Raw genomic sequence first — 13701 nt, 5'->3', positions numbered from 1 at the left:
AGGTAACAAATATACTTTTACAATATTGGTAAGGATTCACTTATAAGTATTTCTAACGTAGCTGGAAAATAAAATTCTAATATAACATTTTAGATGAAGAAGCAGGAAAAAATACAAAAACCTCTTCAAACCAATATAAGGAAAAGCCAGAATAGATGGAGGTAATGCCGTGAAGCCAGTCAAGTGATGATTGACAACTTCAATCAACGAACCAAATCTAATAGCTATATTGACTGAGTTGTTCATAGTCGAGAGTGCAATGAACTGAGAAACAAATCTAAGTACCTATTTAGATGTATGTACAAATTAGTATATAACTTAACTAGCTAACTGAGTATAGGCCTCCCCCCACGGTGGGGAGGGGGGTTCTAGTAGTTGCCATGCTTGTCAGGCGGGTTGGCAACCGTAATTATTTTATGATGGGTTTAAAAGGAACGCTGCTGCCTATCACTCGCCCCTTAAGTTCGGTTAGTCGCTTCTAACGACGCCCACTGGATAGGAAGGGGTGGCACATTAAAAAAATTTAAAATACCAGTTTGTAATTTTTATAGCCTATTTTAATGGAAGATAATGAAATTGTAAACAATTAAATAATCGACCCGACCTGACTGTCTACTGATGATCACTTGATTATTTCGATCCGTTACTAATTTCATTTAGAGTCCTTCTGTGATAATATCAACAGAATTCGGTCACCAAACTTGGTTATTGAAATTGACTATACCATTGTATTACTACTACACGTGTAATCGCTTTCATTCTAGTGTCAAAAGTTTCAAGGCAGCCTTCCAAATAAACGAAGGCCACTGACTTTGCTTAGCGGACGAAGGCCTTATGTGTCCTTCGTAACATGAAGCTGTATGTATGTATATGAAGTAGTTATTGTTAAATATTCTGTGAGCGAGTAACACTATCTATATGATCTAAACATTACACATTCATTCAGAAGTACATTCATTCATAGGTTTGCACTATAGAATTCTATCTATTCTGTCAAATTCCTAAGAGGTAGCTATCATTTTTTATTAGGTGAGAATGTAAGGTAACCCCGCTTGCATTATCGATATACGCTGGCGGGGCACCAATGAGAGATGATAGGCGAGGATGAAAGCAGAGAGCCTACCATGAAATGTTTTCCGAAATTTCGGAGCCAAACGAAACAGAAATTTGATGTTAAAATTACATAATACATGCCGTTTGGAAATATTAAAAATGTTAAAATATTGTTCCTTTGGACTTTTATGATAGGATGTACGACGAATGAAATATTAAACTCTATTTATTGGTCCGATTTTGGTATAAACAAAAACCCGAAATTGAGTCCGAAATTTCGGAAATTCATTTCATGGTAGACCCGCAGATCCGTTAGGTCATCGCGACGAAGTCTACAAGAAATAACCACGATGGTTTCTGGGGGGAAACACGGGAGGTCGCGGAGCTGTTAGACCCCATTACCAACAATCCCTTTCCCCCTCATCAAGAAGTCATAATTAAATAGATTAATTTTCACATTAATAAGGATTTGAATTTAGACATATTATGAGGTAAACAGAAAGAACAAATATAAAGACCTCTAACCTTTTACATTTCTAGTTTTATCCATTTTTATAACTCAATTAAAGCGTACACACCGTTTCTGAAGACTTTTAATACCTCTCTCAAATAATATACGGTTTTCTCATTAAAAAAGATTAGTCTAGACCTAATCAGGTACTTACAAGCTTTCACTCTATCTAAATTTACCCGCATCGTTTTCCTTTCGTCAGTCCTTTTTTCCGAGTTATGTGTAATGAGATAGATATAAATTTTATTATTTAATTGAAGGTTTCGGTTAGTTTAGAATCTTGTTTAAAAATATTCGCTTACGGCCATACAATTATGTCGTTTCAATAAAACATGACCAACAGTTCGATTATCTAAATTGATAATCAAAATGTTTTGACCGTCATCGTGAGCCAACGTAAGTTGTGTAATTATACATTGGATATACACAATTTGTTATTACATTAATCTATTTAATTCATTCTTAATTTATTTGACTTCTACTGCCGACTCATCAATGGCAAGCGTTTGACAGGTTAATTATTTTTTAGTTACTTGTACTAGTGATTTCGCTTGATAAGGGAAATATGATAAAAAATTTATGATTTGAATAAAAATTAATCAGATTCTCCTTCTCTATCTTACTAATATAATAAAATTGTTACTATATCATCTCTGTACATGATAAATATTTAAGACGATGTGAAATTAAGTGTCTTAATAAGACTAATTTATGCCAAAATAATAATTTTTAGAAGTTTTGTTTATCTGTATGTTTAACCCTGCATCACGCAAAAAATACTGCACAAAATTAGATGCGGTTTTCATACTTGTATTCCAGAAGGTCTAATTTATAAACTGGTGTATGTTGTCTCTTGATACGCTTTTCAGAAATAGTATATTTCTTTGATTTTCCTATATCCAAAATCCGTGCGTACTAGCTTTTTGCTAGGTACTTTACCTAGCAAAAAGCTATTGACGTCAAGAACCTGACACACCCGTAAAACAGTGTCCTCCATTTTGAGCAGTCGTGTAAAATAGTAAGACATAGTTTAAAAATTTTACTAAGCAAGTGTTGTCCTTAATTGAACACATTGGTACCAAATGCTGGTATGTAACCGTCTGCCATCTTAGTAAGGACATTGCACTGCATATTTATAGCAAATATACGTTATGAACGTATTACATCATTCGTGAACTTGTGCATTCATTATACGCTTATTTTGATTTTGTTGTTAAAAGTTTCGTAAACATATATATTTTAATATAATAACCACCGGTTTAATTTACGTTTTATTAGATTGAGAAAGCTCGACTAGTTTCTGGATGAATACATAATCCTTAATCATGAGTGGTTGTGATTTATCTTTAATTTGATTTGTCTTGATACGCGGTCTTACTTTAGAATAATATCTATATTTTATGGTGGAGTCGATAGTTCCTTTCCTACCAACTTCCTTCACTCATTCCAAAGTATCTTCCTTCTTTTTTCCTCGATATTTTTCTGCATGTCATAGGTGACGGATCCACCAACAAATGCATTCCCAAGGAGAGTTGAAGTCAGGCAGGTGGACGATAATAAAACTAAATGCTAAAATCTTGAGTAATACGGATACAATCATATTACACCGACCCTAAAATTTATATAATTGGGATAAGGGCAGGAAGTATGTTGAGTCGATAGACAACGCTAGGAGCTCGATAATAGAATAATTTAGAACTTGTAAGTACACTTAATTTTAAAGCACACATTTTAATCTTAAAATTGTCAAAAATGAAAAGAATACACTTTTCTATAAAAATGACTATTCAATGTACAACCATTCATTTGAAATTGGGGTCCCAAATTTGATCAAACGTTTATCGTATTTAAGGCTACATTTATATACACTATCTAACTGTAGATTCATCAAATGATAAATATCATTTTATCAGTATGTCTGTACGTCTTTGTGTTTTTGTCTTTCTCTAGAGATTTACTATTTGGTAATAGATGCGTAATATAAAAATTAGGTGAACCGGTTATTCTTTGTAAGGGAACACAGCAATCTATATACAAATACGTTTACTATTAATCACAAAGATAGTCGAATAGTTTTTAATAAAATGTTATCAGATCAGTTTAAATCGAAATAAGAATCATAAAATCATGTCATTATCAATGGAACAATAGAAAAAACAATAGATAGATATTAAACTAGTTCATTTACTGAATCAGATACAATTTTTATCATCATTATTACCTTGCCTTTGTCCTAATATTTGGGGTCGGCGGGGCACAATATATTTTGTTTTCCACTGACCTTCATCAGTTCACTAGAATTCTCTTCTTTTATGCACATTTAATAAAAGGAGAGTTAAAAATGTCGTTTGCTTACCGATAACTTTGTCTTATTCAAGTTTTTACCGCGAAGCAATTCTTTTTTATAACACAGGGGGATCAATGAACATGATTAGTGACTAACGCCAACTATGAGCACCCCCAAACATCGGAGGAATTGCAGATATGCTACTGCTCTCTATATACTCTGTTCTTAAAGGTTACATTGTCGTGTCAGTTTGGAAATATTGCTGCTGGCAGTTAATTCTAAAGCGAGGTTGGGGGTGGAAGAAAGTGCTTTGAAAACCCATGATCGAAGGTCTCACTCATCCAGATGTTTAGGATGGAACTTTAGTTTTGTAGCGGGTTGTACAATCAATTAAAATTCAGCAGCAAGAATCAAATCAAGATGTGTATGCATAGCTGTGTGTTGCTTTGAAGGATAGGATTTAGCAATGAAATTTAGGATATAATATCTTTGTTATTAGGAATTTGGGGTGTCAGTGTATACAATAATGTCCTCATTTATGCAGGTCATTAGACGAACAAAAAGCACGGCGAGGATTATCCCTCATCTACAGCATATATAGTAAATAGCGGATAAATATGAATAAAATATTAAATGCACATTAGCCTCAAAGAATGCATCCGCCTGATACACCCACACTTATATCAGGGCATTCCATATATGTACAACGAACAGGAGAACAAATCCGATTATGCATATAATTGAATTTACAACATTTAACTTATTTGAAAAAATATGACTATGCTCAGGTATTTTTATTAGGTAAAGAGAAAAATTAGGGAATATTAGGAGAAGGGAATTGTTAATTTTCAGATTATGAAAAGGTATTGGTTTGATTTCTTTACTGCTAGACTACCATCTTATTAATATTATAAATGTGAAAATTTGTAACGATGGATGGATGTTTGTTACTCTTGCACGTATAATCTATTAAACGGATTTGAATTAAATTTAGTACTCGGATAGGTTAGATACTAAATTAGCTTATGAGATACTATATTATATATAGATTCGCGTGAGTGGAGCTGAGGGATACAGCTAGTATTACCTAGTTTTATTTTAATAAATCTTATATATTTTTTAAACTAGAAGATCATTTATATTTATTAAAATACACATATTCACTGGTAGATAAAAATAAGATAATACATTCAGTGGAACTTAAAATGACCTTGCTATGTCACGGTGTATTCTGTGTTGTTCATGGTGCCGTTCATGGCTTTAGGCGACGGTTACTAATTTCCATCATGTGGACGTTCAGATTGTTTGTCATTTCAAGTAGTACAAAAAAACTGATCGGATACTGGATACGAGAAACGAAAATCCTTTTGTATACCAGTCACTAAACTGAATTTGGTGCGTCGTCATATATTTAGGTATCGTTTTAATAACAACTGTCGTGATGTTCGTTCACACTACATTGGTCTCCAAAACCGCTCAACTGATTTTAATGATTTTTTAAAGTATATATTGTATGCACCAACTTGAAAGACAGATAGTAATAATAATTAGCATAATAGATATATTAATTAAAATAGGACCTAAAATAAAATAGACTAAGTATGATAAGTTTTCGTAATAAGAACTCATTCTATAATTAGTTTCAGAATTTGCGAGGTCGTTCAAACCCAGATAAGAACCGATACATACACTTATATTTATATGTAACATGTTATTAGCTTGTTCAGTTTATAAATTTGTTAGCATAAAATAAATAAATATATATTATATTAATATACAACAAATGTTTATACAATAAAAACTTAATTCGCCTATAAACTCTTGGATTAATAACATACAAAACAATTCACGGCATACTAGCCAATACTGAATTGATTTTAATCATACTTTTTATGATCTATTAGGTTTACTTCTATTTTTTATATTTTGGAATTGAAATTGCTCTTATGCAGGCGAATTGGGAAGCTCCTTCTTTCTAGTCATTTAAAAATAGAGACCGTTTTCAATGCAATGACTTTTAGTAATTAAAAAAGATTTCCGATTAAACATTGACCTATCCGTTTATCATTTACAGTAGCAAAATGTAGTGTTCATTTGACTTGAATATTACATGCAATAATGGACTTTAAGCTCTTCAACATAAGAATCAACATTAGATGAATTGTAAAATAGTTTTACGTGCTCGTTAGTTGCATAATCTAATATGCTCATATATATATAAGCATATAAAATAGTATATAACATATACCACACAATTTGTAAAATTATTAAGTCTTATTATTCAACTTTATTCCAACCGAATATGGTTCATAATGACGAAACAATTACGGAGTATATAAAAAAAATACTAACCTTTTCGATCGCACTCTGGTGTACCTCCAAGTGTTACTGCTATAATGCCCAGAACTGGACGGACATAACAATAGTTGGAGACTATTCGGTCTTGGATGTCTCTGTTTCTTCACTCTCAATTTGACCACGTCCTCAGCTTTCTTCCTACCTTCGTCTTTCAACGGAGGCTTTTTCGAGTCTACACTCCATCTATTTTGCTTGGTATCCTCTTTGTAATATCTCTCTTCGAGGTTTAGATGCTCCAGTCTTTCTTTAACGATGTATCTTCTAAGTAAATCTGGAGTAGCGTCTAATCTCTCCTTTCGTATTTCGATTGGAGACGTCGGAGGTCTTCTCGGCTCGAAAACTACTTTCGAATACTCATTGCTCCTCCGCCAAAGGCGTGGTGATAACGGCCAAAACCGTCCGTTCTGCTGCACTGACTCCATTACCATTTTTTAAAACACATTAAAATTCACTTCACTTAAATACTCGTATTTTATCGAAGCTATAAATTAAAATATTATTGATTAAAAAATGTTTAATTTTGTCAGTTATATCCTCAACACCGAGTTACTATATCATTTACGTATGTAATGTCCAATGTGAACTGACAAACTGAATAAAACAGATAAAAATATATAAGTCCATGCCCCCCCCCTCCTACCATTAAATCAATCACAGATACGTCCACACCGAATTCTAGATAAAGATAGAATGAGTGTATGAATGATTCAAGTGAAGGTATAAATACGTGACGTGATAGCAATATAAATGCTTTCATAATAACAATTTCATGATGTCACTAGGTACGTACTCGACTTATCTATCTAATCTAGTGACATATTTAATAATCACTTGAAGATATTAATATAGTTTAAAAAAAAAGATATTTCGAAATCAGTATTACATTCTGAAATGGCATTTATATTAAATAATAATAAGTAATTTTAATTAAATTTTTTTTTTATATAACTACCTAAAAATACTTGAAACACTGCAAGTTACACTTTACTGAATAAAGTGTTATTTTGAGGAAGTCCATATCACTCGTTAGTTGGCTACTATAATTTTATTTAATTTTGCTACCTACTGTCTACACACATGTTGTATATTTAATAATGCTCAGAGATTGATGACTAATAGGGAAGGTCATAGAGCTTCTACTAATGGTAGTCAGTTCTCAGTCCTCAGTATTAGTAATCATACGCATACTAATAGCGGAATTAAACAAAATAATTCTAATCAACTAACAATTCAAATTTGAGCACCGGTCTAACTATAGGTACTTCTAAACTATCATTTATCAACATTAAAATTAGTGATCTTTAGACATCGTTAATTATAATTAAATAAAAAAAAAAATTAAAGCAAATGTTTTGCTTTTTAAAAATAAAACAGCAGTGGATGATAAATTAAAAAAAAATATTTTATTTCATTCGTAAAAAAAAAGAGCTACCTTTTAAGGTTACTTTAAAATAAGAAAGTCCAATTTAATAAACATATTCGAAGATTGAAGAAAGAAGCCGCAAGTAACAGCGACAAATGTAACTGTCACTAACAAAACAGAAGTGCCGATGTTCGCTCCGGCTCATTGTTAATTCAATGGAAATGAAATTATAATTACAATTTAAAAACTTTTAATCCGACATAAAACTTGAAACGGCAATTCGGAGAAACTTGATCCCTTTATGGATAAGTACTTTCTTCTTTAACAAATTTGGTCTAATTTTATTGTCGCTGTCTTCGGACATTTTTTTAATATTTGTACAAAATCAATTTAAGTTACGAGTATATTTCGTTTTAATTAATTTAAAATATTTTATTGTAATGTTTAATTTTTAATAGCTGTTTCCTGTGGTTTTGACCGCATAATCAATATATAAAATATCCTAACTTAACGTTAGGATATAACCTACCCGTGTATCAAATTTTATTCCAATCTGTTCAGCCGTTTAAGCGTAATTTAACTAACAAACATAAACATATCCAAACGCCTTCACAACTTTCATATTTATAATATTAGTAAGATTTGTAAGGCAGCAAGATTTTAATATAAGTTCTGGCCTCAGAAATATCTGTAGCTATTAGCACTTTTATATTTTTCATCTTACTTTATTAGATTTCTAGGTCCATGTCTTTTTTTATGCAACTTAGATTGACAAACAAGCTGATGGCTCACCTGATGGTAATATAGACATGACTAGTACCATGGTTATAACAGAATATACTGTTTCACCCGTGATACCTTCCATGCATTGCCATTCCTGAGGACTCATGTACAACTTATAATAAAATTTTCAATTGAAACCCAAACATCGTAGTGTATTGTATGCGTGTATACATAAATAAACAAAAATATATAAGGTCTACATAATTCGTAGTATTACATGGTTTTAAAAACAGAATCAAAATAACTTTAATCAATCACAGATGTTTTTCTGCATTTTCTGATAACAATATGAAAAGCAATACCACCTCCATGCGACTCAACACGTAATAGCGACTGGAATTTATCGGATGTGATAGTTATCGTTGCATACTAAATGCTAACTCAGGAAGCATAAGTTCTATGTGACAGGACGTACATATAATATTGTATGCGTGTCCACACATAGACATACAAAATTATGTATGAAACGTCTATCACAGTATTTGCGTTGAAATACTATTATGCTTAACATACAAAAGAGCTTTTGATAATTTTATATTAATTGAAGATGATAGATTGAATTAGTATTTATATTGCAAAGTTAAATCTCTACTTACAATATATGAAAGTGTGTTAGTTACCTCTTAGAATCATTACGGCTTAACAATTTGACATGAAACTTAGTATATATATATATATATATATATATATATATATATATATATATATATATATATATAATATATATCATAGTAAAATAAAATAAAATGTCAAAAAATTAAAAAAAAAATTGGGTTGGGTCACCCTTATCATTGAGGGGTATGAAAAATAGATGGCCGATTCTCGGACCTACCCAATATGCACACAAAAATTCATAAAAATCGGTAAAGCCGTTTTGGATATATATATATATATATATATATATATATATATATATATATATATATATATATATATATATATATATATATATATATATATATATATACTTGAGATGTATAGTAATAAATCTTGTTCGTACATGATACATCATCATATCATGTTTCATCATACTTATTTATTTTACATAAATACGACTAGTCAATATTAAAAAAATCTGACAAATAATATTACCAAGAAGCACAGAAATGTCTGATTAAAAAAATGCATCGAAAAGCAGCAGTGAGTACGTCGCAGGACGGATTGAATCACAGGAAATGGGCTCACGACTCGAGATATTATTATTTTGACTGCATCTGACTCAGTCGATGGAATTCTGGTAATCGAAAAACACTTGGATCATTGTGACCGGTGACATGTATTGAAACATATGTTGCGCGTACTTTGCGTGACAAGTTTTGACCCCAAATTAGGTTCAATGAAGTCTAATTGACTCCAACTAAATTTAGATTTAGAGTTTCTACATGGAATTTGTATTGATAAAAGTTTAGAAGATTGGTAATAACAATATTATAAATATTAAAAAAAAATGCAGTCTATGTTACGCGTTGAATAAAGGTAGCCTAATATAAGTGAAAATATTTTTAAAATCAGTTAAGTAGTTTTTCAATTTATCCAGTACAAACATACAAAAACTAATCTTTTCATTTTATGATCAGATAATGATGAAGAACAGTAACAGCTGGCGGAATCCAACAATCAACATGGTCAACATGCGGTCCAGGTACATTAAAAACAAGTCCTGGTCTTATACATACATCAAAATCTATCCATAATTGCTCGAATTGATTATAAATTACTAGCTTTTACCCGCGACTGAATATGCAAAAGTTACAAGTTACCCAGCGAGCTATGGAGAGGGCTATGCTCGGAGTCTCTGCGTGATAGAATCCGAAACGAGGATATCCGCAAAAGAACCAAAATAACCGACACAGCCCGAAGGATAAGTAAGCTAAAGCTGTGACAGCTCGAAGAACCGATGGGGAAGAAAAGTTCTTGAATGGCGACCACGTACGGGTAAACGCAGTGTAGGACGACCCCCCACTAGATGGAGTGACGACCTGAAATGCATTGTAGGGAGTCAATAGATGCAGGTGGCTCAGGACCGTTCTTTATGGCAGTCTATGGAGGTTTATGTCCAGCAATGGACGAATAATGGATGAAATGATGAATGATGGTCTCGTCGGCGTGAATAAAAAGTAGCATTTACTAAATTTTATAGTGATTAGCTAAGCCATAACTAACAAACAAACTCTTATTCACATTTACATATAAATATAAATAACGTATATCATACGATATCGTAGCGTATTGCGATAAATTATAAACGCGCCTTGTTTCTTACACGAGTCATGTAATATTTGTACGCTTGTAATCACAGAAAGTGGTGTGAAAATAAATCCTTTTACACACGAGAGAGCATTCCGGGACATCATCAGCTATTTACGAGGCAGCGACCACGTACATACAAAGGCCGGAAGCGGAGTACCGAGATCGCTATGGGACCGCACAATGTGGCCATAAATGGCGCGAGAGCATGGCCAGATATATTATTTATGTTGCCGTTGGATTTATTAATTCACTGCTTCGATTACACTGATTTCTAATAATAACATTATAAATATAAAATTGAATTTATTTGCTACATTTTAACGTCTTTTTTATAACACAGAGGGTAAACAAGCATGCGGCTCACTTGATGGCAAGTGACTACCGCCGCTCATGAGCACCCACAACACCAGAGGAATAGCAGGTGTGCTGCCTTTTAAAAAAGATTAGGTTGGGGTTTTTATCGGTTCGGAAATACTCTGCTGCTGGAAGCTGATTACAAAGCGTATTTGTACATGGAAAAAAGTAGCTTTAACGACTCAACCAACCATTATGATGACATGTAAACAATATGAGTAGTATTTTGGGATGGTGAATGAAACAGGCCACTTTTCTATTTCTATAGATTGTTCATCTTGTTCTATCCATTGATTTTAAATTACAATCACGCTTTTTATGATAGCTGCAAATGCATGATATATTTTTTTATACAATTTGCAACAAATAAGTTGACAATTCACCTTATGGAAAGTAACCATTGCCTATAGACATGAACAGCACCATGGACATAACAGAGTATACTGTTTCGCCCATTATACTCCCTATGCGTTGCCATTCCTGAGGACTCAGATGTTATTCCTCTGTACCCTGTAAATACAACTATAAAAACACAGCCTTGCAAACACGGTTAAACACGAAATGGACAGAGGTACCTAAGCAAACGACTTTTGTACAAAGTCTCCCTATGGTGTTATTCTCTCTCCTGTGTGTGTTGACAGAGAAAATTGCATTTAACTCATCTAGCGATTAAAAAACAACCGGATAGTATTCGCGCAGTGTTTGATGTTATATTATAAGTACCTAATTCTAAATATTTCACTAAAATGTTAAATTACGATTAAATGAAGTCAGGGCGCGACACTGTATGACTATATAACCTGACCTAGTTATTGTGTGGGTTACATGACGTATTGCTATAAGGATGACGGGCATAAATCATGAACTGGCACGTCTTGTGTCTGAATGTGAAGGATCTGTTAGTAATCCAAGCTTTATTTACTTTTCCCCGGGAATACTGCTGATTGTGGATTTAGAAAATGACATTTAAAATGAATAAAAATAGTAACGCACTGATCGAATTAAGCTGGCTAAGCAACAGTAAATGATGATAGGTGAGGATAAAGTCAGGTAAGTTGTATTAGAATTGATGATCTCCTCCCTATTTGATTTGTAATAATATACTTATTTATTTATTTAGTTATTATTGCAACACTTAAGAATAACATATTATAAAATAAAGAATAATATAAAAAAAACTTATGAAGCACAAAAAGCGGTCTTATCGCTAAAATAACCTTTTCCAGACAACCTTTGGGTAAAAGAGCAAAGAAACAAGATGGTAGCTATTTGGCGCAATAAGTGTAATTAATAAATTATTCCTCTTTTATACAATTTGGCAAAGAAATACTGATCTTACAAAATTTAAAAAGTTAGTGCAAGTAGTAGTAGCCTAAACGGTTACACGGGGGGGGGGGGGAGGAAGCTATTGTTAGTAATAGGGTCTAACAGCCCCATTGCTAGTAATGTACCCTATCAAGTTGACCTCCACGCGATTCACCCTGGAAACCATCGCAGTTAATTCTCGTACAAATCTTCACGATGGACTAACTGACCTGCTTTCATCTTCACCTATCATCTCTCACTGGTGCCCCGCCAGAATACCGATAGCACAGGCGAGGATACCATTTCATTAGCACTCATAAAAAAAAAACAATTGGACGAATTTAAATTTGGTACACGGTTAGGTTACATCGTAACTTAACACATGCTTTATATACTGAAAATCGCGGGAAACAGGTTGTTTAATAATATCATTATCGAATAATCCATACCTACAAGATGGAATACATTCTAACGGGTCTTTCACGTTGCTAATAAAAGCCAGGGATTGCGAAATATAGTTGGGGAAACGCAGTATAAACGCCAAGTTAAACGACTCTAGATTTATAGTGTAATGCATAATGTTGTAATAAAATAAAAGATAACAGGACTTTGAGGAAGAGTCGATTATTTTCCTCGATTTAATTATTGGAATTAATTAAAAATGTAAAGTTGGACGACGTATGTCTTTTTCAATATTATTTATTGAATTCTTAACAGTCCATTAATATCCCACTAGTGGGCACGGGTCTTTTCTCATATGAGGAAAATATAGCGTAGTAGTAGTATATCATGCTGGTCAGGCGACTTGGTATAGGATTTTATTTCGAATTTTCTTATGTTTAGGTACATTATATAATACTTTATTTTCTGAGTCGTCTAAGATATTCTGGAGAAGAAAAGAATTTGTGACATATTGTATTGTTCAACCGGCTTCAAAAAGAGGAAAGCTCTTAATTCGATTTTTTTTTTATATTTCTTACATCATAACTTTATCAGTTCTAAATTGATTTGTAAAACTCTTTTCCTGTCTAAAAGAATAGACTTACAGATTGGCCCCATATAAATTTCATCAAAATTAGTTCAGTATTTCTATTCTATTCAATTCTATTCTACAATTGAAGTCGATTTTTTGTGGGGCCCAATCTATAATTATATTAGGTAATGTTATTTCGTTTGTTCATCCGTCAAAGGCGTTGGGGGAAAGGGGTTGTTAGTAATGGGGTCTAATAGCCCCTTTACTGGCAATATACCCTCTCAGGTTGACCTCCCTCCACGTGGTTCCCCCTGGAAACCATCATGTTTAATTCTTGTCGAATTCATCATGGTGGGCCAACTAACCTGCATTCATTCTCACCTATCATCTTCCACTGGTGCCTCGTCGTTGTATACCAATAGGGCGGGCGGGGTTACCAATCCATCATCACCCATTAAAAAATT

General features: G+C 32.9%; 1 protein-coding gene across 10 annotated transcripts in view; it reads right to left on the bottom strand.

Annotated features, from left to right (window-relative positions):
* Positions 1 to 13701, bottom strand: part of LOC113511153 (focal adhesion kinase 1) — a 181705-nt gene that overhangs the window by 40113 nt on the left and 127891 nt on the right. For 2 of the 10 annotated variants that reach the window (XM_052903161.1, XM_052903160.1), the window contains exon 2: positions 6204 to 6690. The exons of 4 other annotated variants lie outside the window; for them this stretch is intronic. In XM_052903161.1, coding sequence (XP_052759121.1) covers positions 6204 to 6637 — 434 coding nt within the window. In that variant the 5' untranslated portion in view covers positions 6638 to 6690. Of the gene's footprint in view, positions 1 to 6203; positions 6898 to 13701 lie in introns of those variants that run through there. 4 more of the 10 variants (XM_052903158.1, XM_052903162.1, XM_026894756.3 and 1 more) reach the window with 2 other exon arrangements.

Source organism: Galleria mellonella, unplaced genomic scaffold (genome assembly GCF_026898425.1).
Source record: "Galleria mellonella isolate WM207_F2 unplaced genomic scaffold, CSIRO_AGI_GalMel_v1 utg133, whole genome shotgun sequence".
In the NCBI taxonomy this organism is placed as follows: Eukaryota; Metazoa; Arthropoda; class Insecta; order Lepidoptera; family Pyralidae; genus Galleria; species Galleria mellonella.
Note: the sequence above shows the minus strand (reverse complement) of the source record. Positions and strands in the feature narration are given on the sequence as shown.